This window comes from Prionailurus bengalensis, chromosome A2, assembly GCF_016509475.1.
Source record: "Prionailurus bengalensis isolate Pbe53 chromosome A2, Fcat_Pben_1.1_paternal_pri, whole genome shotgun sequence".
Taxonomy (NCBI): domain Eukaryota; kingdom Metazoa; phylum Chordata; class Mammalia; order Carnivora; family Felidae; genus Prionailurus; species Prionailurus bengalensis.
Window position 1 is genome coordinate 115352972 of NC_057348.1, and position 25488 is coordinate 115378459.

General features: G+C 35.7%; 1 protein-coding gene across 1 annotated transcript in view; it reads left to right on the plus strand.

Annotated features, from left to right (window-relative positions):
* The window catches only part of STK31 (serine/threonine kinase 31), a 73010-nt gene that overhangs the window by 17717 nt on the left and 29805 nt on the right, over positions 1-25488 (plus strand). The window contains exons 7-14 of the mRNA XM_043589094.1: positions 1918-2276; positions 3409-3583; positions 10089-10204; positions 12565-12724; positions 15517-15639; positions 19324-19503; positions 21551-21667; positions 22974-23093. Of these exons, the coding sequence (XP_043445029.1) occupies positions 1918-2276; positions 3409-3583; positions 10089-10204; positions 12565-12724; positions 15517-15639; positions 19324-19503; positions 21551-21667; positions 22974-23093 (1350 nt within the window). The remainder of the gene's footprint in view (positions 1-1917; positions 2277-3408; positions 3584-10088; positions 10205-12564; positions 12725-15516; positions 15640-19323; positions 19504-21550; positions 21668-22973; positions 23094-25488) is intronic.

The window sequence follows — 25488 nt, forward strand, 5'->3', positions numbered from 1 at the left end:
GTTGTACTTGATTTTAGATAAACTTTCAGCATAAAGGGTTGAAACCAAGGGGTTTTGTATGAAAGAGGTTAATCCAAAACTGTGTTCTGATTGATCAAAATCTTAATCTGATATGTTTCTATGAGTTGTATTTTGAGTTTGTTAGCTTTGCTTGCTTCATCTCATTTATTGGTGATGGCTTTTTTTTTTAATGTTTATTTTGAAAGAGAGAGAGAGCAGGGGAGGGGCAGAGAGAGAATCCTAAGCAGGCTCTGCACTGTCAGCACAGGGCCAGACTTGGGGCTTGATCCCATGAACTGTGAGATCATGACTGGAGCAGAAATCAAGAGTCGGACACCCAACCAACTGAGCCACCTAGGTATCCCTCATTTGTTGGGGATGCCTACTGAACCACCTTTGCTATCTATATTGGTATTCTTGGTAAATTCAAGCCTCTCAGGATGTGTGTATTTAAACATTTTGTGGTTTGAAAAATTGATAAAAACTGTGTTTTTATAAACTTAATATACTTTGTAATTTGGTTTGTGGATGCTTGATGATCCTTGAGCATATATAGTTTGCCTTCCTGTGCCCTTTCAGATATATTCTAGGTACAGGGTTTCTTAACTGGGGGTTAAAATGTATCACAGTGAAATAGTTTTCTCTGCATTTAAAAACATTTTTCTGAGGGGTATTCCAAAAGTTCCATCAGCCTGATAAAGGAGCCCATGGCACAGAAAAGGTTAAGAACTTCTCCCACACAGGTTTCACTTTTATTCTTTACGTACACTTTTCTACTCTTCAGTAATATTGTATAGTTAAAAAAGAGAAGATAGTTACTTCCTACCAATGTTATTTAGTTTCTTGACATTTTTTTTCTTTCTGTAGCTCCTCTTCCTCCTTGGACCTTGAAATTTTTTCTTTTCCCTCCCTCCTCCCCCTCTCCTGCCCCCTCCTTTTTTATTTAAATGTAGCCAGCTCATATTTTCTAGTTTTTAGTTTGGTGTTTATGCTCTTGTTACTTGGATTATCACTGGTATGATTTCCTTTTTTTTTTTTTTCTCTCCTGTTGTCTTACTTTAAAACCAGAGTACCTAATTCTTTTTTTTTTTTCTTTTTTTTAGATTTAATTTTTAAGTAATCTCTACACCCAAGGTGGGGCTCAAACCCACTACCTCAAGATCAAGAGACACATGCTCCACCCACTGAGCTAGCCATGCACCCCTAACCAGAGTACCTAATTCTGATTCTAAAACTATTTTTATTTATTTTTTTTAATTAAAAAAAATTTTTTTTTCAACGTTTTTTATTTATTTTTGGGACAGAGAGAGACAGAGCATGAACGGGGGAGGGGCAGAGAGAGAGGGAGACACAGAATCGGAAACAGGCTCCAGGCTCTGAGCCATCAGCCCAGAGCCCGATGCGGGGCTCGAACTCACGGACCGCGAGATCGTGACCTGGCTGAAGTCGGACGCTTAACCGACTGCGCCACCCAGGCGCCCCTCTAAAACTATTTTTAAAGTTTTGTTGAATTTGAGCCCCTTAACTAGATACCAGAATTCATTTTTATGTGCTGTACTCCTCAGGACACCATTTCATTTCATTGGGGCCAAAATGGTCAACACAGTCTGCTTGCTTTAAAACAACTATTCTAGGATATTTAATTGGTACACATTTAAAAATTTAAAATTTATAAATATGGCTGCCTATACAGGTTCTAGTTCTACTTCTGGAAAGGAAGATTTTATTAAGTGTGTAATTGGAATATATGCATACACATACAGAAATATATTTGTGTACAGTCAACAACAAGGTAAGACTACTTTTATAGAGATTTCAGCATGAAAGAAGTATGGTTGTTTGAAAAACTGGGTAGAAACAAAATAAACATGTTGGTGTAGTTGGTTTACCTCTTTTTTTCCTCCTCTTCTTTCTTAGGGAAGAACCTTTCTGGGGAGCTTGATTTTTGAAAAGGAAATAAAAATGAGAATTAAAGCAACTTATCAAGATGGAACGGTTATTGCTCAGGCTGAGTATGGCAGTGTGGATATAGGGGAAGAGGTGGCTAAGAAAGGATTTGCGGAAAAATGCAGACTTACTTCCAGCACTAACATCTGTGAGGAAAAAAAATCAGATCCTGGTCAGCTTGTCCTCAGGAACCTCAAAAGCCCCATTCCTACATGGGGACACAGATCAAACCAGTCAGCCTTTAGCCGACCAAAGGGGCGTTTAAGTGGGAGGATGATTCTGGACTCGAAGAATGAAAATGATGCAGGAAATCATGTGACGTTTCCAAAGTAAGACTGTTGTGTGGATTTTAGTCTTAACCTAGTTTCTAATTCATGGAAGAAGCTCTTCTCATAGTAGAAGGAAGGCTTATGTTTTGGAGTCCTCATCTACATGTCAGTGATTTTGAGGGATGATACTCATTTCTATTTTTCTCAAACATGTATTCCTGTCTGTTTTAGCAGGAATATTTTCATTAAAAGCCACTTTGAAAGAAAAGTCATTTCTCAGTTGTTTAAAGTTCACATACCAACTCCTCATACTAATTCTTTTGAATATGTTTATCAAAAATAAAAATCTGTCCCTAAATCTGAATTATTTGGGCAGGGCCAGAATTTCAGTTAAACTTTGAAGTTTTCCTATGGCTTTAAGAATATTTTAATGGATTTCAGGGAATTGCCTTTCCTTTTTAACAAAAGAGAAACTCTTTGTTCTTCCTGTGATAACTTACTGTGGTAAAATTTGATTATTATAAAGGGAATTCACTTTTTAGTGAATTTTAAACTTTTTGAATTATAAACTTGAAGCAGAAAGCCAGGTTTAATGTTTGTAAGTATCACACCATTTGTATACTTCTGTGTAATGATCCAACAACTGGAGTGGGGTTGATGGGGAGGAGGAATTGGAAGAAACTGATATAGAATGCACTTTACTGTATTTGCCTGAGTTGATATTGCTACAAGGCAGTTGGAATATATTTGTTGATAGCATTGTTTTTGAAGTGTGACCTTAGTTATAAAACCTAGTTTGCATTAAAATATTTTATAATGTTGAACTAGATAAAGGTTAAAAAATTTTTTTTTAATGTTTATTTATTTTGGGAAGACAGAGAGACAGATTGCAAGCAGAGGAGGGGCAGAGAGAGAGGGAGACACAGAATTTGAAGCAGGCTCCAGGCTCCGAGCTGTCAGCACTGAGCCCCACGCAGGGCTTGAACCCACAAAGCAGAGGATCATGACCTGGGCTGAAGTCAGATGCTTGACTGACTGAGCCACTTATGTGCCCCAAACTAGATAAAGGTTTTAAATTAGTTTTCAAAATTAAGGTATAGTGTGGTATAAAAAGTCTAGGATGATTTAGTTTGTGATCTCTGTCAGCCTTACACAATTTGGTTTTTAAAATGAGTGAATTTGCTTTTAATAGGGACAGTTTGGCTGTTGGAGACTTGAATCTAGGGTCTAATGTCAGCCTGGCAAAAATTAAGCAGGACCAGAAACTGATTGAAGAAAATGAAAGGCTTAAAGCAGAAAAAGAAGTTCTTCTTGAAAGTTATAAAACTTTAGAATCCAAAGTAGAACAGACCATCCAGGAGCTGCAGGTATGGTATGTTCACTGGTATAAGGTAAAGAATGACCAGCTAGGAAATCTGTGTACTCCTCTGCTCTTCTTTGTTTAATTTTCTGTTACTTTGTGTTGTCTTCCTTTTCTCTCTCCCTTCTCTCACTCTGTCCTTTCTTTATATTTGTTTACAGATGAAATTTTGTCTTATACTCCAAACTAATCATCTTTGGATTTCATTGAATGTTTGAAGGACTAATTAATAATTTCTCATTTACATTTCCTTTTATGTTTTTTAAAAAAAAAACTTAACTATGAGATATTTCAAACATTCCAGAAGGAGAGAGAGAATTGAATAATTGATCCTGTGTACTCATCACTTAATTTTACAATTATTAAACACATGGGCAATCTTTTAAAAAAAAATTTGTACTTCCTGAGTTATTTTATTTTTTTAAGTTTATTTCCTTTGAGAGAGAGAGAGAAAGCACAAGCAGGGAACGAGCAGAGATAGAGGGGGAGAGAGAAAATCCCAAGCAGGCTCTGCACTGTTGGGCCTGAGCCACCTAGTTACTTCCTCCTGAGTTATTTTAAAACAAATCCCATTCATAATATTCTACTGTATATGTTTTAATGTGTATCTCTAGTTGAAAATAATTTCAAAAAAGACAACCATTATACTGTTCACACTTACAAATTAACCGTCATTCTGTAATATCTTTTAATAGCCAATGTTCAGATTTCTTGGATTTCTATGAATGCTCTTTAGTTTCTTCCACTCAGGATCTCAGTCAGGCCTATGCATTGCATTTTGGATGATAAGTCTCTTTAAATTGCTTAATCTGCATCCTTGCATTACTTAAGAGGCTCCTTTATCTCCATCTGTTTCCTTTTATGGTAGTTAGGTCTCAAGGTTTGCTTAGATTCAGGGCATTTTTTCCCCTAAGAATACTGTGTATTTTTTAAATGTGTACATTTTTTCTAATGTACATTAGAATAGATGTACACTAAATGTACTATTCCAACACTGTTTCTACAGTTCATATCACCACCTGGATGTCCTGCATTTCGTTTGTGACACTAAATACCAGGAGTTGGCACAGACCCACAAGTTAAGGACTCAGTCCCATAAGACTTCTGTTTCAGATACCAGCCATAATCATGTCCCCCAGCTACCCCACTTCTGCCTATAAATTGAGGGTTCCTATGATCCCTACTCTCTTTGTTCAATAATTCACTGAAACAACTCACAGAATTCAGGAAGGTGCTATACTTATGATTACAGTTTTATTATAAAGAATATAATGCAGGAACAACCAAATAAAAGGAAGAGATGCACTGAGGATGTTATGATGAGGGTGGAGGTGGGGTAGGGGAGCAAGGGTATTTTATTTTAGCTTGCCACTCTCCCAGTACGTTGGTTTGTTCACTAATCTGGAAGTTCTTATTATTTTAAAGTTTATTTATTGAGGGGAGAGGGGCAGAGAGAGAGTGGGAAAGAGAATCCTTGGGATTCTGAACAGAGTGGGGCTTGATCCTATGAACCATGAGATTGTGACCTGAGCTGAAACCAAGAGTCAGACGCTTAACCAACTGAGTGAGCCACCAGGCATCCCTGGATTTTTTTTGTTTGTTTTTTGTTTTAATCAGGGTTTCGTTAGGCTCAATAAATCAATGGTCAAGATTGGTAACTGAACTGAATTTTCAGCCGTTAAATCCATAAACCCATATCCATAGGGAGCTCTGCCTCATAAATCCATAAATCTTGGGTTCTAACTATTATAAATACTATTCATTTATCTAGGGACATCCTCCTAAGGGCATTTCAGAGATAAGAACTCTTTCTCTTAGAAAATAGTCTGTTTTCTTTAGAAGTCTAATTGACAAGGAGATTAATCACCTGCCTTTTCTTTTCTCTGAGTGTGTTCCTCTGTCCTTTTCCATGAAGACTGTAAATGGATTAAAGGCCATTTACTTTACCTACTCAACATTAAAAATGTTTAGTTCAACTTCATAAAGTTCCTTGGTGCCTCCTTATAGTCTGTTCTCTTCCTCCTACCCAAGGCAACCACTATTCTGATTTATATCACCATAGTTTAGTTTTAGTCTTGTACTTTATATAAATGGAATCTTCTGATACATACTCTGTTGTGTCTGGTTTCATTAACTCAACATATTGTTTGTGAGATTTATCTATGTCGTGTGTATTAGAAGTTTGTTCATTTTTTATTGCAGAGTAGTATTCCATTGTAGCAATATACCACAGTTTGTATTTAGGTTGTTTGTTTCTGGTTTTAGTTGTTATGAATGAAACCACTGTGTACTTAACTTTTGTACACCTCTATTTGTGGACATATGAATTCACATATTTTGGATTACAAAGATTCTTTCCTCAGCCGTGTCCAGTCTACTGATAAGTGCATCAAAATGGTTCATTTCTGCTATAGTGTTTTTGATCTCTAGCATTTCTTTTTGTATGTTTCTTAGAATTTCCATCTCTCTGTTTATAGTGGCTGTCTGTTCTTGCATGCTGTCTACTTTATATGTTAGAGCCCATAGCATATTAATAATACCATGTTTAAAATTTCTGGCCTGACAGTTTGAGTATCTACCCATGCCATGTCTGAGTCTGATTCTGATTCTTGCTTTATTTTTTCCAACTGTGTTTTTTTGTCTTTTACTATATATTGTAATTTTTTATTGGTAGTTGGGCGTAATGTCCTGGGTAAAGGGATTTGCTGTAATCAAGCCTTTAGTAATGTGGTGATAAGGTGTGGGGGAGGAAGGATCATTTAATAGTCCTCTGTCTCTGGACTTTGAATTTCACACAAGCTTCCCCCCACCACCCACCCCTTTTAGGTAGGACAGGGTGGCTAGAGTGGGCTAGAGTTGGGTATTTTCCTTCCCTCAGGTTAGTCTCTGATAAAACCCCAGCAAGTTAGGCTTGGTTTAAATAGTTTCCATGAGGGCAGATCTTGTTAAGAATAGAATACTCTGGCATATTTCAAAATGGTTCCTTTTCCCCTTTCCCTGGGAGCTTGAGGGGACTTTTTTATATTTATATTATGAGAACCTGGTAGATATTCACAAAACAGATGGACATCCTGATGACATTCTGCCTGGAGTTTCTAACTCCAAGTTGTTCACCTTGAGCCTTCAGCATTTGTCAGTTAAAGTTGAGGTGTACCTATACCAGACTGCTTCCCTCAGAAGTTTCTGCTCTAGTTAAGTTGTGGATGGCTTTTATTTGCCTGTCTCTCTAGTTTTGGGGGTAGCAGTTTTGCCCTGTGACCTCACCTCATGTAAAGTTTCAAGACTTGTTGCTGTTTCAGTTTATTTAGTTTTTTTTACTTGTTAAGATGGTGTGGTGATTTCTAGGCTTTTTACATGCTGGACCAGAAATGTGAAGTTTTTAGTGTTTTCAAAGAACTGATTTTTGGATCTTTTGGTTAAAAACATTTTTTTAATGTTTATTTTTATTTTTGAGAGAGAGACAGTGCAAGCAGAGGAGGGGCAGACAGAGAAAGGGAGACATAGAATCTGAAGCAGGCTCCAGGCTCTGAGCTGTCAGTACAGAGTCCTATGTGGGGCTTGAACCCATGAACAACGAGATCATGACCTGAGCTGAAGTTGGACACTTAACTGACTGAGCTACCCAGGCATCCTAGATCTCTTGGTTTTTTAATTTGTTTCTTTTGTATTGATTTCTTTGCTTTATGATTGCCTTTCTTCCTCTTTAATTTGCCCCTCTAGTTTCTTTAGATGGAAATTGATATCATTTTTAAAAATCTTTTGTTCTTTTATAACATTTAAAGTACTTTTAAAAAAATTAAAAAAAATTTTTTTCATCTTTATTTTTGAGATACATAGACAGAGTGCAAGTAGGGGAGGAACAGAGAGAGAGGGAGACACAGAATCCGAAGCAGGCTCCAGGCTCTGAGCTGTCAACACAGAGCCTGATGCAGGGCTCGAACTCACAAACCGCAAGATCACGACCTGAGTGAGATCATGACCTGAACCAAAGTCGGACATTTAATTGACTGAGCCACCCAGGTGCCCCGAAAGATACTTCCTTTTAATCATCACTTTATTTGTAGCCCACAGATTTTGATATTTGTGTTTTATTAATTAAACATTTTTGTTTTTTAATTTATTTAATTTATTTTACTAGCTGTGTGATTAAAAAAATTTTTTTTAATGTTTATTTATTTGAGAGACAGAGAGACAGTGTCTGAGCAGGGGAGGGGCAGAGAGAGAGGGAGACACAGAATCCAAAGCAGGCTCCATACTCTGAACTGTCAGCAGAGAGCCTGACCCAGTGTTTGAACTCACAAGCTGTAAGATCATGACGTGAGCTAAAGTTTGACACTCAACCAACTGAGCCACCCAGGTTCCCCTAAATATGTTTTTAAAATTATTTTGTGATTTTTTTGAATTATGAATTATGTTGCCTAATTTTAACATATTTGGAGCTTTCCCCCCAATTAATTTGGGGGAAATAGTTAATTTTTTGGTATCAGAGAGCATACTCTATGATTTCAGTTCTTTAAAATTTATTGTATTTGCTTTATTACCCAGCATATGGTTTGTCTTTGGAAATGCTCCTTGTACTTTAAAAAGTTGTGTGTATTCTATAGTTGTTGGGTAGAGTGTTTTATAAATGTTAGGTAGTTCGAATCAGTTGATAGTGTTGTTGAAGTCTTTTGTATCCTGACTGATTTTCTATTTGTCTGATCCATATCCAGGGAGGAGTGTTGAAATCTCCAAATATTATTGTGGTTTTGTCTGTTTTCTCCTTTTTTGTTAAGTTTTACTGTGTGAATTTGAAACTTTGTTATTAATTGCATACACATTTAGGATTACTGTGTCCTCCTGATGAATTGACTCTTCTTTATGCAGTATCCCTGGGAATGTTTCCTGTGTTAAAGTCCACATTGCCTGATATTAATATAGCCATGTTTGCATGGTATATCTTTTCCATCCTTTAATTTTTATCTTTTTGTGTGTGATTAGTGTGTCTTAGCATATTGTGGAATGTAAGCTTTTTTATCCAGATTGATAATCTCCTATCTTTTAATTGGAATGTTTAGCTAATTTTCATTTAATGTGATTATTGATGTGGTTGGGTTTAAATTTGACATATTTTCTGTTTGTCTTACTTGTTCTTTGTCTTAAAAACCATACTGTTTTTATCTGAGTTCTATTTTTTATAAGTGGATTAATAATAAATTCAAGATATTTGAGTTTAATTTCACAGTTTTTTTTTTAGATCTAAATGGTTCTTTCCCTCATATTTTATAGTTCTCTTCCACATATAATTCATTAGCAGCTTGTGTTAAAGATTTGTTTTAATGTAGTCTTTGTAAATCAGTAAGCACTTTTTCAAAGATTTAACAACTTTTTATTTTCCCACTTCTATTTCTTATGTTTATGCAATTTTGGAGTAATTATAAGAACAATTCCAGTAGTTGTAAACAGAGTTAAGAACAAACATAACTGATTCTTCATGTCTCCTGCTCAACAAATGAGAGCAGAAGGGCATGAGCATACCTGAGTATAGCATATTAGTAATAAACATTCAGTATATGCTGGTTCTCTCTCTCTTTTTTTTCCTTCAGTTTTTTAAATGTTTTATTTTATTCTTGAGGGAGAGAGACACAGTGTGAGTAGGGGAGGGGCAGAGAGAGAGGGAGACACAGAATTTGAAGCAGGCTCCTGGCTCTGAGCTGTCAGTACAGAGCTCGACGTGGGGCTTGAACCCACAAGCTGTGAGATCATGGCCTGAGCTGAAGTTGGTCGCTTTACTGACAGAGCCACCCAGGCGCCCCCTCTCTCTTTTTATTTAACTGAAGAGCATGGTGTTCAAATACTGAGTAGTATTTCTATGTTTAACTGTATAATATCTGGTTTGTAGTATAACTGGAATAAAACTGCCAGATCTTTATATTATTGCTCTGTATGTTATTTTGGATGATTATGGTAGACATGTATTTGAGATACCACTCAGAATCAGGGAGTTTAATCTAGTTTGGGTCAAGTAAATAATGTTTTTGATTCTTTTGTAATGTAGAATGACATAAGACTTTGTCAGAAAATAAATTGTCATTGAGAATCATTGGGTTTCTATGGGGATCTTTTACTTATCTTTTTAAAATTTAAGTATTAAGACATGTATTATATGAAATTTGTTTCTGTTTGGCTTATTAGGATGAATCCTAATCTGACTCAGTGAATGAGTCCCTAATCTGTGTGAAGGTAGAAGCCTGGAATATATTATCTTTTTCAGATCCCAATTTATAGGGAAGTCAGTTGTCCTCTGGCTTACCATTAAAAAAATTTTTTTAAAGTAATTTCAGTGCCCAAAGTGGGGCTCAAACCCATGACCCCAAGATGAAGAGTTGCATGCTCCACTGACTGAGCCAGCCAGGTGCCCCCCAATTTTTTAACCTTTAAAATTTTAGTTATGCCTTAAAATCATGTAAGTGACAGTAGAAATACAGTTTCCTGTTTGAGACTCACTAAGATGTGCTTATTTTTTGTTGCAGCAAGAGAAAGCAACTACCATGGATTTGACTAAACATTTAGAAAGCACTCTGAAGACTCGTGTAGGTACCAGAATGAAAAATCTGGCAGCTAAGGTTGAAATACTGAAAGAAATTAGGTAGGTTTTTTAAGAAGGACAATTTAAAATAATTGCAATTTGTTAGTACTTTATTTAAATTGTATGCCCACCATTTTTGCTTTGAGACTTAATCTTTATATTTTTATGCCTCAAAGAGAAAAGCTAAAACTCCTGAGATAAATTTTATAGTATTTTTGTCAGCATTCCTTTGTCATTACATGTAGTTATATTCTTAAAAAAAATTTTTTTTTGAATATTTATTATATATTTTTTGAGAGGGAGAGAGAGAGAGACAGAGCACGAGCAGGGAAGGGGCAGAGAGAGCCAGAGAGAATCCGAAGGAGGCTCCAGGCTTGGAGCTGTGAGCACAGAGTTCGACGCGGATCTCGAAATCACCAACCATGAGATCATGACCTGAGCCGAAGTCAGACCCTTAACCAACTGAGCCACCTTGGCGCCCCCACATGGAGTTATATTCTAAAGTCATCTATGAGAGTGAAATGTAAAAATTAACACAAGTTCTAAGTGGTAGTTTGAAGGGAAACTACGAAGTCCAGTTGGAGTTCTTAGTGTTATTTTCAGGCTTATACTGAAACTAAAGATTTCAGTAATTTATTTCATTTTATTTTTTAATGTTTTATTTATTTTCGAGACAGAGAGAGACACAGACAGACTGCAAGTGGGGGCGGGGCACAGAGAGAGGGAAACATAGAATCTGAACCAGGCTCCAGACTCACCAGGTGCTGACAGCTCAGAGCCTGATGTGGGGCTTGAACTCATGGACTGCGAGATCATGACCCAAGCTGAAGTTGGGCACTTACCTGACTGAGCCACCCAGGTACCCCATAGATTTCGGTAATTTAAATACTTAATAGTACTCTATCTAAAGAAAGAAAAAAGTGGTTTTCATACAGTCAGAAAAGTAGTCTTCCTAGAGTCAGAAGAAGAAGAAATTGATAAGCAAGTCTTGTACACAGTTTATTTGGCTTTTCTTAGACTCCATATATGATTTATGTAGGTATTTTATATTAATAGAAAATAGCTTTATTGTTGGTTAGTGATAATTTGTCACCCTGTTCTGGAATGTGGAAAAAAATAGTTCTCAAGAAAACTTAGTTCCCTTTCCAATCTACACAAAGAACTTAAATCAGTAATTCATTTTCTCATGTACTTTCAAACACTAAGAAGTTGGTGACCTGAATTAATACTGTGTGTTGGTGTTTTGTCCAGTAGAAATTTATATACTCCAGTATAAATCCATCAGTTGTCATCTGGTTTATAAGCCTTTAGGTAGTTTGAGTAATTTTGTCCTTCTAGAACCTAATCAACTTTTGATGCACTACCAAAAATTAAGTGGCTACACTGGCACAGCTGTGAGTCAGACTTAGGACCAAAATAACCCAATAATTTTAATCCATCTTTGAGGAAATAATGTGCCGTTAGAATGGTGGCAGTCTAGTTGGAAACTAGAAAAGAATATGGATGGTCCTCATTGGTTTTGCTAACTGGCCTGCTTCTCCAAATGTTTTTTTGTTTTTTCTTTTTTCAATTCCACAAATGCTAATCTGCTTATTAAGGTACAAGAACTATGTGGCTGTAGTCTTGGTAAGCAAGATTGGCCAAGTCTAACATTTTTAAGGAAGTATTCAGAAATCTAATTGTAGACCAAAATTTAAGGTCTGTTTGATATCATTTAAAGTTCTGCAGACTTCCAAAGTTGTCCTTTATGTAAAGGTTTTTTAACAAGTTTTATTTGCTCTTTTTCTCAATCAAATATTTTTAAGTTTTTAATGGTTATTTTGAAAGAGAGAGCACATGCGTGTGAACAGAGGAGGGGGGGTGAGAGGGGGAGAGAGAGGGAGAGAGAGAGAATCCCAAGCAGGCTCCACGCTGTCAGCACAGAGCCTGATGTGGGGCTTGATCTCATGAACTGAACAGTGATGTCATGACCTGAGCCAGAATCAAGAGTCATATGCTTAACTGACTGAACTACCCACATACCCCTCAACCAAATGTATGTTTAATTATAAGTTATACTAATTATTTATGATTTTACGTAAGGTTTTAAAAAGTACCTCTTCATGTTAATGTTGTACATAGTTACTTTAGACCATTATTATTTAAGTGTAACTTCTTCCCACATCCATTAAAAAAATTTTTTTTTTAATGTTTATTTTTGAGAGAGAGACAGAGCATGAGCAGGGGAGGGGAGGAGAAAGAGGGAGACACAGAATCTGAAGCAGACTCTAGGTTTGGAGCCTCATCTGGGGCTCGAACTCAACCAATGGCAAGATCATGACCTGACCTGAAGTCAGATGCTTAACTGATTGAGCCGCCCAGGTGTCCCGAACTTAAAAATGTTTTTTGATCTTTTCCTTTTTACTTTTGTTTTTGAATAGACGTGTCAACATCAATGTTCGTTTTGGAAATGACCTTTCAGATGCTTTGCAAGTGTTAGAGGAAGAGTGCTTTACTAACCCAGCTTCTTTGACTGAATTAGAGAGAATTTGGGCAGAATACAGTCTTGCTCAGGAGAACATACAAATTTGTGAAAATGTGGTAGGTCAAGAATTTTTTTCTGTTATGGTTTTATTTGTTGAACATAAGGAGATATCTTTTGAAAAAGAAGAAGGATTGTAGATACTGTAGTGCTACTTTGTATGAAATCTTTAATTTTTATAGCATCTTCATGTTAATTTGATATCTTTTATTGCCTTGTTAAAAAAAAATAGGATAGATAATGGTGACTGCGGATAAAGCGTCAACAAAATCTTTTCCCCTTTTGCATGAGAATTTGACCTTTGGATAATTCTCTTTCTGTTCCCTTGGTAATTTGATAAAATGATAATTCAGTCATGTTACTAGTTTAGATAAATAAAACTTCCTAGTTGGTAATTTATATCTGGACTTGAGGAGCTATAAAGTACAAAGAATTGGTGGAGGCTTTTGCAACTGGGCATACCATCCTTGAGGGATCTTGGAAGCTATGCCTATAAAAGATGGTGGCTTTTGAGGGGAGTGAAGCTTGTAAGCCAGGGTGACTTTGACACTTGCTAATGTATCTTGTTTTTGGGTCTGATTGGTGTGTTTTAAGCTTCAGTATTCAACTCTGCCTTACTATTAAATGCTATTAAAGCACCCCTTGTTTAGAGGTGATTATTTGTGGGTAGGGGAGGGGTATGGAGAATGGATTATTTCCGATGAATTCTTTATTAGCATAGGTACAAGTATATTTATTTCCTCTCACAGTTTTCTTTAGTTTATCATATTGAGCTGAACGGAACCCCTTGTTTTTCATGTAAAGATAATTCACCACAGTCATAGCTTTCCAAAGTACCTGTAAGCTCTATACTTGTGTTTGGAGTTGCCCTGTTGTAAGTATTGGTGATTTCTGCCTCTGGGGATTGTACTCTGAAAGTCGTCTTCCCAGTTCATACCTGGGCTGCCCAGTTGGCAACCTAGCTGGCTCTCAGTTGAGAAGTGAACAGAATCACTAGGCCTTTGGAAATGTCGGGGATGTTTAATTTGGAGAAGCGATTATATTTGTGTCATTTTACATATTTGACCCTAACTGATTAATTCTGATGATAGAAGAAAAAAAAGTGACAGAAGCAAGAAGTTTTGAATCTCTATGAAACACAGGTAATGTTAATAGGTACTTTATAAACTTTTTCTTACACTTACTTTTGAAAGGACATTTTTGCTCTTATTTATAAATGAGGAAATTGAGGCCCACGTAGCTTAAGGAAATTGCTGAAGATTACTTAGCTCTAAGTGTTAATATGGAATTTCAACCCAGGTATGTCTGACTGCAGAGTATATTTATTCTCTCCCCATTTAAACTGTACCATCAATATTAAAATATTTCATAATGTATTTTCATGTAATAAGATGAATAAGAACTGTTTTTTAACTTTTGTTTTTCTGGTTTGAGCATAGGACAGTGATTCAAGACAGAAAGGAAGAGGGCTTAATGTAGCTCCAGGACTTAGTATTTTAGTAGAACAAATGTGATTTTTTTTTAAAAGTGATATTTGTTTCTCCTTATTGCTAATATTTTCAGGACTTACTTTTAGGCTTCATTGCCCTAAAGCTCATTTGATAGGCCGAAGAGTGGATTATTGGATAAATACAGTCATAACTGCCACTCAGAGTTGCCATTTTATTTCCCTTATTGAACTTAATTTGGGTCTTAGCATTGTTATTTTCATTTATGAATTTGTATTTTTGATGAAGAGATTCTTTTCTTTAGTCTATAAAGCTATAAAATGGTCTGGGTGGACACAAAAAATATTCTAAAATTCAAGCTTTAAAAATTTTTTTTAATGTTTATTTATTTTTGAGAGAGAGAAAGAGAACACAGCATGAGTGGGGGAGGGGCAGAGAGAGAGGGAGACACAGATCTGAAGCAGGCTCCAGGTTCTGAGCTGTCAGCACAGAGACCAATATGGGGTTTGAACCCATGAACCATGAGATCATGACCTGAGCCAAAGTCAGATGCTTAACTGACTGAACCACCCAGGCACCCCTAAAACTAAAGCTTTTAAGTGTTCATGCCAGATATTGTTACAGGTAGCAAAGATACAGATTTGTTTAAGACATGATCTTCTCTATCCTTCTTGGGTATGGGAGAGATATACAAATAGTTTCAATATAGTTTGATAAGTACTATAATAGAAATCATGTATGGGGTTCTTGGATATCTCTATATACCTAGGCAAATTGGAGGTTTTACTATGGTGATTAACTGAATCTTGAAGGATAAGTAGATGAAGGAATTGAGGGTGGAATGGGAGTAGGAGGGAGGTAGTATGTAATAATAGAACTTGTATAATTTTCTTAAGAAAAACAAAAATTTCATTGTTGCACAAATAACAGGAAAAATTAGGATTGTTAAATATCTTATTTCTAATTAAGGGAAAGAACTCTGTGAGTTTGGCGATCTCAGGAGAGATATATTTGTCTTTTTTTGTTTGGTTTTGAGAGATTTGTCTTAAAGGCTACTGTGTTTGAAGAATGTAATGTTAAATTTTTTAAAATTAATTTATTTTGAGAGAGACAGAGACAGTGCAAGTAAGGATGGGCAGAGAGAGAGGGAGACAGAATCCCAAGCAGGCTCTGCATTGTCAGTGCAGAGTGCAACCTGGGGCTTGAACTCATGAAACTGTGAGATCATGATCTGAGCCAAAACCAAGAGTGGGATGCTTAATCGACTGAGCCATCCAGGCGCTCCTATAATGTTAAATTTTATTCACTTTAAGAGATCATTTTTTTTTGATATAGGTGAGTATGTTAAAAAAAAAACAAACCTGATATATTAATGACGGTTATTCTTTGTTTTCTTTTTCCAGAATGAAGTGAGTATTTTGATTGCCAAAAGAAATGAAGTGCAACAGAAGCTGAACATGGCAGTAGAAGTTTTTATTCTGGAAGTAGATGAGTTACCTCTTAATAAACGCTTGAGAACATTGCAGGTTAGAATTCAAAAATATATTATATATACATTAAAATACGTTTATCATTTGAGAGGTGAAATGAGCCGAGAGACCTCAGATAGTACTGATGGCTGCTAAATTTTCTCTTGTCTTCTTTGATGAATTCTGATTTTTTTAATAGAATTAAAATTTTACATTTATCTATTTAATATTTATATATATGTGCGTGTGTCTATCTTGCAAATAAGGTAAAATGATCAGACACATCATGCTTGCTAGAGCAGCATTCACTGGGAAAGCTCATAGAGACAGAAGCAGTAGCAGGCATGTGAATCCCTGTTTTTAGCAGAAAATCTGGTAGGGTCATGTCAAGAGTTACAAGAGTCCTGATCCTTGAGTTTTAGGGCTTTTAAGATCCAGGATTAGGAGCTAGAGTATAATAGCTATAGGATGTCATGGCACTTTGTCTTCAGCCCTTTTCCTCCATCCTAGCAATGACTTTAATTTGGAGTGAACGGGCATGACAGTATTATCATTCTACCTATTAACATAATTTTTCTCCTCACTTATTCAGATCTTTTTTTTTTATTGTCTCCTTTAATGATGTTTAAAATTTTTCTCTGAAAGTCCTCAGCATTTCTTCATTTAACTCCAGGATGTTTATTTATTTCTTAAAAAAATTTTTTTAATGCTTATTCGTTTTTGAGAGAGACAGAGAGAGAGAGGAAGAGAGAGAGGGAGACACAGAATCTGAAGCAGGCTCCAGGCTCCAAGCTGTCAGCACAGAGCCTGACACTGAGCTCAAACCCACGAACCATGAGATTGTGACCTGAGCCAGACTCAAATGCTTAGCCAACTGAGCCACCCAGATGCCCTTAAACTTGGTTTTCTTTTTAACCACTATATAACTTTGTTTTTCCCTTGTGGTGTTAAAATACTGTTTCCTTTAAAAATTCCTATTCCACCTGTTTTTTTGGTTAATAATTGCTTTGTAGATCTTTCCTTTTTCCCATCCTTTGTTTTAAATTAAATGTCTTTCTTAGACAACATGCTAATGGATCATTTTTTTTTTTTTTTGAAGTTTACTGATTTTGAGAGAGAGAGAGAGAGCGAGAGAGCGAGCGCGCGCTTGAGCCGGGGAGGGGCAGAGAAAGAGGGAGAGAGAGAGAATCCCAAGCAGGCTGCACACTGTTAGTGCAGAGCCTGATGTGGGGCTCAAACTCATGAGCTGTGTCATGACCTGAGCTGAAATCAAAGGTCGGAGGCTTAACTGACTAAGCCATGTAGGTGCCCCAACTAATGGATCATTTTTTAAAAGAATCTAATGTATAAAATTATCTTTTGATGGGTAACTTGATTTATGTATTTGTAATTACTGTTTTAATAGAACTTATTTCTGTAATTATTTTGTATGTTTATCATGGATTCTTTTTTTTCCCTCCTTTTCTACCTTCTCCCCCTATATCTTAGAACATTCTCACTTGCCTGTGGTGTGTCTTCCTCCTTTGAATTTCCCTTTCCCAGATCGGGTAACCGAACAACCACAGTTGTTTAGGATTTTAGGCACAGAGTGTTATGGGTATTGTATAGCATAACTCAGATAAAAAACTTTAGAGTTATCGCCTCATTCTTGTTTTATAAATTGTTGGTATCTTTTGATTTTTCTCTGTGTATGAAAGTATTTTCTCTAAGAGTGCTTTCAAAGATGTCTTTGTGTGGTTGATTTTTGTGAGGTATTAAATGTCTCAGGATATCTTATTTAAACACTAAAATAATTGCTTACATTTAAGCACTTTAAACATTTGTTTAGTTGGCTGTAAAATATTAGGTCCAAAGCCCATTTTTCCTTCAAGCTTTTGACAACAGTAATCCGTTGTTTTCTTATTTCCATTGTTGTTGGTATCAGTCTGCCTTTTGTTCTGTGACCTTTTCCCTCACTGGAAACTTTAACATTTGCCCTTGACTTTGTTCCTTAAATTGCACTCAACATATTTAAGTTTAGATTTAATCTGAGTCAATTTAGTCTGGGGTTTTATATCTTTCTTTAACTCTAGGAAATATTTGATAACTATTCCTCCTTTCCCCCCATTTACTTTTTCTCATTCTGAGACTTCTGTTAAATGGAGATCTAACAGAATGTTCTCTACATATTTTAATTGTTAATCCATTTTTTTCTGTTTTTTTTTTTTTATCCTTTTCTGTGTCTTTTTGGAGGTATCTGAGAAATCCTTGACTTAACCATCTAGCTCATTAATTGGTTCTCTAGCTGTATCCTTTTTGCAGCTTAGCCAACCCATTGTGTTATTTATTTCAAAGATTATTTTTTTATTCTTAATAACTTCAGTTGGTTTTTGTTTGTAAATAATTGGTTTCGCTTTGTATTTTCAATATTTCTTTTTGTTGAGAGTATTTGTTATGCTTGTTTTGAGTTTGTGACTTTCCTTTTTATAAGATGACTTAATTTGTTATATTTCTTTCAGAGTTCTTGTTTTATTCACACATTTCACCCTCCTCTGAACCTCCCTTCAAAGATCTTATATTCCCTTTGAAAACTATAAGTTGTCTTAGTTTTGTGCTGTTTTGTAGGTATGGGATAGGGTGGTAGAGGGGTCCTAGGAAGGGGTGAAAGTTTGGACCATAACTTAAAAGACTTCGGGTGGTTTAGGGAATAGGATGAGATAGTTTGTCAGAGCTTCTAGGGTTACAATCTGGGTTCAGATACTTCCTGTTGGCTTTTCTTGTAGAGGATCTTACTGTTCAGTGGACCTCCCAGTCCCTCTGCCTCAGCCACTAACTACTGTTTTCCAGGGCTACTACCCTTGGGTGTAAATGGTACCAGGTATTCATGGGAAAAGAGAAGAAAAGTGTTTAGGAGTGGGCAACTTTTCTGTACTGGTTATCAGTTTTTGCCTCATCTAGGTTCCTATACTGTACTTGTATAAACCCATTGCTTCTTGTTTTGTACTTCTGCTTTCCGGTGTGAGAGAGAAGGGCATATGAAGAAGGTTTTCTTTTCCTACATGCTATTTTCTGTTGCAGTGCAGGCTTTTTCCCACTTTGCAGTGGTTATATTCATTATTTGCTAAGCACCAACTGTCTTCTGTCTTTCCAAAGGTTTCTTAAGAGTTTTGTGATAAAAATTTCTGGGACCTTTTAAGTTTTCCTCTTGCTTCAGTGACATTTCTAATTTTTAAAAAAAATTTTTTAAAAAAATTGAGAGAGAGAGAAAGAGACAGAGCATGAGTGGGGAAAGGGGCAGAGGGAGAGAGAGAGAAAATCCCAAGCAGGCTCCACACTGAGCATGGAGCCCAATGTGGGGCTCAATCTCATGATCCTGAGATCATGACCTGAGCCGAAATCAAGAGTTGGATGCTCAACTAACTGAGTCACCCGGGTGCCCCTCAGCAACATTTTTAGAGTTTGATTCCTAGAGAGAGCAACTAGGCTCTAAGGTCTCATCTAGTCCTTTTAAAAATGCTTTTTAAGTACATGTATATGTTCAGTGTCTTCCTTAATAGAATTGTCTAACTTACACTATTATAGTCCAAGTAAATCACCTTCTACGTAGTTTTATGCTTTCATACCTAACTTTTCTAAGTTTTATTTATAATATTCTCAAGGATAGGGATTCAACATACTATTATGTCTCATAGATTATAATATAGTGTTTGAATCCTAATATGAAGTTACTAAACTTTAATAAACAGAAATATCTTTTTGTAGGATTTGTCAACCTCTTTAGAGGCAGTATATGGAAAGGCCAAAGAAGGGGTGAACTCTGAAGAAATACTTAAGAAATTTTATGACTGGAAGTGTGGTAAAAGAGAGGAGTTCACCAGTGTTAGAAGTGAAACAGAGGTTTCTCTACAACGTCTTGTAGGATGGTTCCAGAACACTGTGAAGGTAATAAGAGCTCCTGCCCAGTGGTGGTGTTGGTGTTGCAGCATAAACCAGGGAATGTGGGCTTTTTAGGAATAATTTTTCAAATATAATTTACTACTTATCTGAGGGAAAAAGGAGGAAAGGGATTGAGGAGAACAGGGCTAGGGTGAAGGAGTGAGGGACCTACCTATTTCTATTCTCTAGGAGTATATATGAAAACAGCTTCAGTAAGCTGTTGTGGGTATAAGACAGTATTATTGGAATTTATTACAAGTTGTAGTGTATATTCTATAGCTGTAGTGTAACTGTATATACATGTGTTTTAGAGGGTAGTAGCGCTTTCTCTTCGTTTAGTTTCCTTTTTAGCAAGACGTGTTTTAACATTAGTTGACTGACTAGTCATGCTTAAAATATGTGAATTGTTTGGCAGTGTTTAAATCTTTTCTGTTCTAGAGATCTTAAATATCTTAAAGATATCTGAAATAAGTGAAGAACACTAGTCTTAGTTGATACTAGATATTAGAAAAGGTGTTTTTTGTATCATTCTTTTTAGTTCTTATTTATTACTGTAAAAACACCATGTAATTTTCTAAAAGCTATGGGGGCATATGGTTTTGTATAATGAACTCAGAAACCTAGTTAAATTTCAGCCTCATTTTGATACTGATTCTCTGTTTTTTCTGTTCTTCTGTCTGCTTTACAACCTTCTCAGCAAGGGCAGGGATATCCGTGGTGGCATTTATCTGTGTGAATGATTTACAAACATGCATTTCTAGCTTTGTTTTGGAAAAAAAAGTCTTTAATCTCCAGCTACTTCCAGAACTCTTCATTTTTGGCACTTCTTAGTAGATATATTAGTATAACTAAGTTATTTCTTTATCTTCTTATATTATCGATGAGCATTGTGTCTCTGCTTAGGTTAACTCTCACTTACCCTTTTCTTTCATTTCCATATCCCAAATCCATATCTCCATAATCACATATCTGAATCTCTGAAATCAAAGTGACTAGTTATGACCTTTATATTCTATAATTTGGGCCCTTGATTTTATTCTGTTTAACACTTTATTTTAATAAAGTCTATTTCCTGATAGAAAATACCTTTGTTTTCCTAATGAGATGGAAGTCATCTGGGTTTAATCTTTAATTTTTAATCTCCAGATTGCTAAATACTTAGCAGGTCACCACCAAATAGCAGGTATAATTAAAGGCCTTTTTTATTTGAAAGGCCTGACATTGTCTGCTTACTGTTTATCAGCTTTTAACTTTTCACCTGAGCACTTAAGGTTCCTACCAGTTTTTTGTTTTTTGTTTTAGATAGTGTGAAAGCATGTGTGTGCATGCGTGTGTGTACATGCAGTTGGGGGAGGGGCAGAGGAAGCGAGAATCTTAAGCAGGCTCCACCCTCAACATGGAGCCTGATGGGCTCCACCTCATGAGATGGACTGTAAGATCATGACCTGAGCTGAAATTGAGAGTTGGTCACTTAACTGACTGAGCCACCCAGGTGCCCCAAGATTCCTACCAGCTTTTAGTCTGACTGCTTCTTTTACTTTCCCCCCTCCCCCCAAATCTTGGTCTTATTTCTGTTTGTTTGTTTTTTTTCATACTTTTCCTCTGTATTGTCCTCTTCTGTCTCTTAACCACAGATTATGTTAAAAAAAATCTGTATTTAGTGTGTAATATGTGTGTACTTTTTTTTTTAATGTCTATTTATTTTGAGAGTGAGAATGTGCATGTGAGCAGGGGAGGGGCAGAGACACAGGGAGAGAGAGAATCCCAAGCAGTCTGCACAGCCCAGCGTGGGGGCTTAGTCTCACGAACTGTGAGATCATGACCTGACCCAAAATCAAGAGTTAGATGCTTAACTGACTGAGCCACCCTGGTGCCCCTTACCTTTTCTTCTTTGATGTGTAAGTTTTGTGAGGGTAGTTTATCTTTCTTGTGTATCCTTATTTCCGCCATATTGCCCAGTGCATAGGCTAATGCTCTGTTCTAGGTATAAGGACACAATACTAATTGAAATAATTAAATGAGATATTTCATGTTTTAATTTTTTGCAAATGAGGCTTTCGATCTCTCTGTGGAAGAACCACTAACTTCTGAAGACACAATTGGTGTTATTGATGAAATCCTAGAGAAGACTGAGTCAAGTGTCTGCAAAGAGCTGGAGCTCTCTCTGATTGTGAGTAATGTTAGTCTATTATTGCTTCCTTTGAAGCAATATAGTTTCTCTTGCTATTTAGAAAGTATGAAGACTGATCTTAGTTTTCTTCTTATAGACCTATTTAAAATAGTAACACCGTCAAGTTCTTTTTTTTTTTTTTTAACCCTGTCAAGTTCTAATCCAACTTCTAGTCCAAGAACAATGCAAACTCTTATTCTACCACAGAGTAATATTTTCATTTAATAGGACTTTTCACATTAAAAATAAAGCCTAATGTTTAATTCTAGGAAAACTCCTAGGAAATTAATTCTAGGAAAAATTCTAGGAAAATTCTTCTTAATCTGAGTGTATCAGCTTTCTGTGTCATTTGATTCTTGGGTTTATCATACTCAAAGAGAAAGACTCTTTAGAATTTGTGAAAAATTGAAATAAAATCTGGGAGAGCTTTCGAAGTATATACACAAGACTGATTAGTATCTTCCTTTAGGTACTGTGTATGTTCTCTATTGCTGTGCCAAGTTAGAAATTAGTATAACTCCTTATGTTATTATTGCTTACTGGGACTCCTTCCCAGTTTTTCAGGCTGCTTACAAAAGTTTCATTGCTTATGTTGTTCATTTTACTTATTTCTTTTTTACCTCTTGCAACCTTATTCAGATTAGCGTTAAAAAATACATCTATGTTACTGTATTTCCCTATTTTCAAATAGTCTGTATTTAGAAGGTTTAGTCAAACTTTACTTTTATTATTTTATTATTTTATTGTTGAAGTATGATTAACATATAGCATTATATTAGTTTCAGGTGTACAACATAGTAATTTGACAATTCTGTACATCACACAGTGCTCACCAGGATAAGCTTAGTCACTGTATGTTTATTTTGTAACATTATTGCAGTATTATTGACTATGTTTTCTGTGCTGTACTTTTCATCTCCATGACATATTTATTTTATAACTGGAAGTTCTTACTTCTTTGTCAGACTTGATTTTAGAAGTGTTTAATAGATGATTTCTAAAAATAATTTAAAGTGTTGAAGTTCTGTTTAGTTCCTACATTTAATGGAGTGGTATCCCTGATTTCCTTTAATACTACTCTAGAAAGGTATAGGAATAATAGTGTAATGGGAGCAAAATTTCCTATATGAACATCTTTGACATCAGTCTCCCTTTTGCTTAGAAAAATATACATGTTTAAGAAATACTTTGAAATAGAAATTTCTTAAAGGCAACATTTTAAAGTTTATTCATTGTTATTGTAGGTTTAAATTATTTTGGATACTCTTTTGTCATTAATTCCATATGTATGATTTATTTCACTTAGGAGCAAGGTGATGCAGACAAGGAGATCATTTTAAATACATATAGTCAAGTACTACAAAAGATCCGTTTAGAGGAAAGGCTTATCGCTACAGTACAATCCAAGTACAAGGACAGTATTGAGGTTGGATTATGCTTTATTTTTTGGTCTTATATGTTGATGCTTTGAATTTTTTAGGACTTAAGTTTTTTTTTCAAATAGTTTAATATCCAGTGTGTAGGTAATTATTTATTATTGCTAGGAAAACAGTGTAGCCATTGTTAGCTGATTTGTAATTAAATTCATCCTACAGTGGAAACAACAATTTAGTTGATAAAAAATGTTGAATTTTTTGATTGTTATAAATCTTTGATTTCCTTGTATTCTTTAAAACCTAACCTTTACCACATCTTCTTTATTAATTCGTTAGTTGTTGGACATTTGGGTTCTTTCCATAATTTGACTATTGTTGATAATGCCACTGTAAACATCAGGGTACATGTGCCCCTTTGAATCCCTATTTTTCTATCCTTTGTATAAATACCTAGTAGTGCAATTGCTGGGTAAAGATGTGGGGGGTGTATATATGCATAGACACACAATGGAATATTAGTCATCAAAAATAATGAAATTTTGCCATTTGCAATGACATGGATGTGTGGATGGAGCTACAGTGTATTATGCTAAGTAAAATAAGTCAGAGAAAGACAAATACCATTATGATTTCACTCATGTGGAATTTAAGAAACAAAACAGATGAACGTAGGGGAAAGGAAGAAAAAAGAAGAGAGGGAGACAAACCATAAGATACTCTTAACTATGGAGAGCAAATTGAGGATTGCTGGAGAGGAGGTGGGTGGGTGATGCGCTAAATGGGTGATGGGTATTGGGAGAGCACTTACTGTGATGAGCCCTGAGTGTTCTATGTAAGTGATAAATCACTAAATTCTATTTCTGAAACTAATATTACAACTCCGTGTTAACTAAGTAGAATTAAAATAAAAACTTGAAATTTTTAAAAACAAAAAAGAAAGAAATCTGTGAGTCAGGATCTGTGAAGATCCCAATTTGGTAAATCAAAAAACAAAACCAAAACCAAAAAACCTTATAGTTAGAATGATACTTTTGAGGTTTAAATCTGTATCATTGGGGTTTAACATTTCCCTGGTGATGGGTATCCAGAACATGGATAATGTTACTTGTGGTAATGTTACTTATGTTTAAACTTAGTGTGGTTTCATCTGTGGGACTGAATTAGAGGTGGTATGTAATATTCAACTAAACTTGATGAGTCCTTGCTCTATTCTAAATGTCTGTGTAGAATAAATAAGCAAGAATAAAAAAATAAATTAAGTATAATGGAGACGAAACAAAAAAAACCATTGTTATCTTTATGCCTATACAAGTTTACAGTAGAAAATTTGCTAAAAACAGAAAGATAAGGAGAAGTAAAAATATCAATTATAATCCCCTTGCCTAATGATCAGTGCCAGTTTCAGAGTATTTTCTTTTTGGATGGTGACTTATACACACACACACTGAGATATATATATATATATATATATATATATATATATATATATGTCTCGTGCATTGATTGCACTGTGTTGTAAGTTGTTTTGAAGATGTTTCTTCATTTAATGGTGTATTATGAATATTGCCTATGTGATTAATGATTCTTCTATACTGTCATTTTGAGCAACTATAACATCATCATTTGCATAGATGTATAACATGATTTAACCTTTCATCTGTGTTAGATGTTCAGGTTACTTCTAATTTTTTTTAACCATGAATAACACTGTACATACTCTTTTGCATAATTTTGTGTGTTTTTAAGATAGATTCCCAAAAATTGTTAATTACTAAGTCAAAAGGAGTGAACATTTGTCTTTAGGGCTTATTATGAGAGAGAGAGAGAGAGGGAGAGGGAGGGACGGAGAGAGGGAAAAAGAAAGAATCCCAAGCAGGTTCTGTGCTGTCAAGGAGCCTGATGTGAGGCTGTATCTCACGAAATCGGAGATCATGACCTCAGCTGAAATCAAGAGCATACACTTCGTCTACTAAGCCACCCAGGTGTCCCAAAAGGAATGAACACTCTTAAAACTTGATACATACTGGGGCGCCTGGGTGGCTCAGTCGGTCAAGTGTCTGACTTGGGCTCAGGTCATGATCTCATGATCCGTGAGTTCAAGCCCCACGTCGGGCTCTGTGCTGACAGCTCAGAGCCTGGAGCCCGTTTCAGATTCTGTGTCTCCCTCTCTCTCTGCCCCTCCCCTGTTCATGCTCTGTCTTTCTCTGTCTCAAAAATAAATAAACGTTAAAAAAATTAAAAAAAAAAAAAAAAGAAAAACTTGATATATATTGTCAAACTACTTTGGGGAAAGGTAATTTCAGTTTACATCCTCACTAGAAATCCCAGTTTGCATCATCTCTAGCAAAATGTGTCTCATTGTGGGTCTCAGCGTGAAATATTTCTTTGCCCTTTGCTACTTTGATTGCTGGGACTGATATTCTTCTGAAAAGAAATGTGGTAACT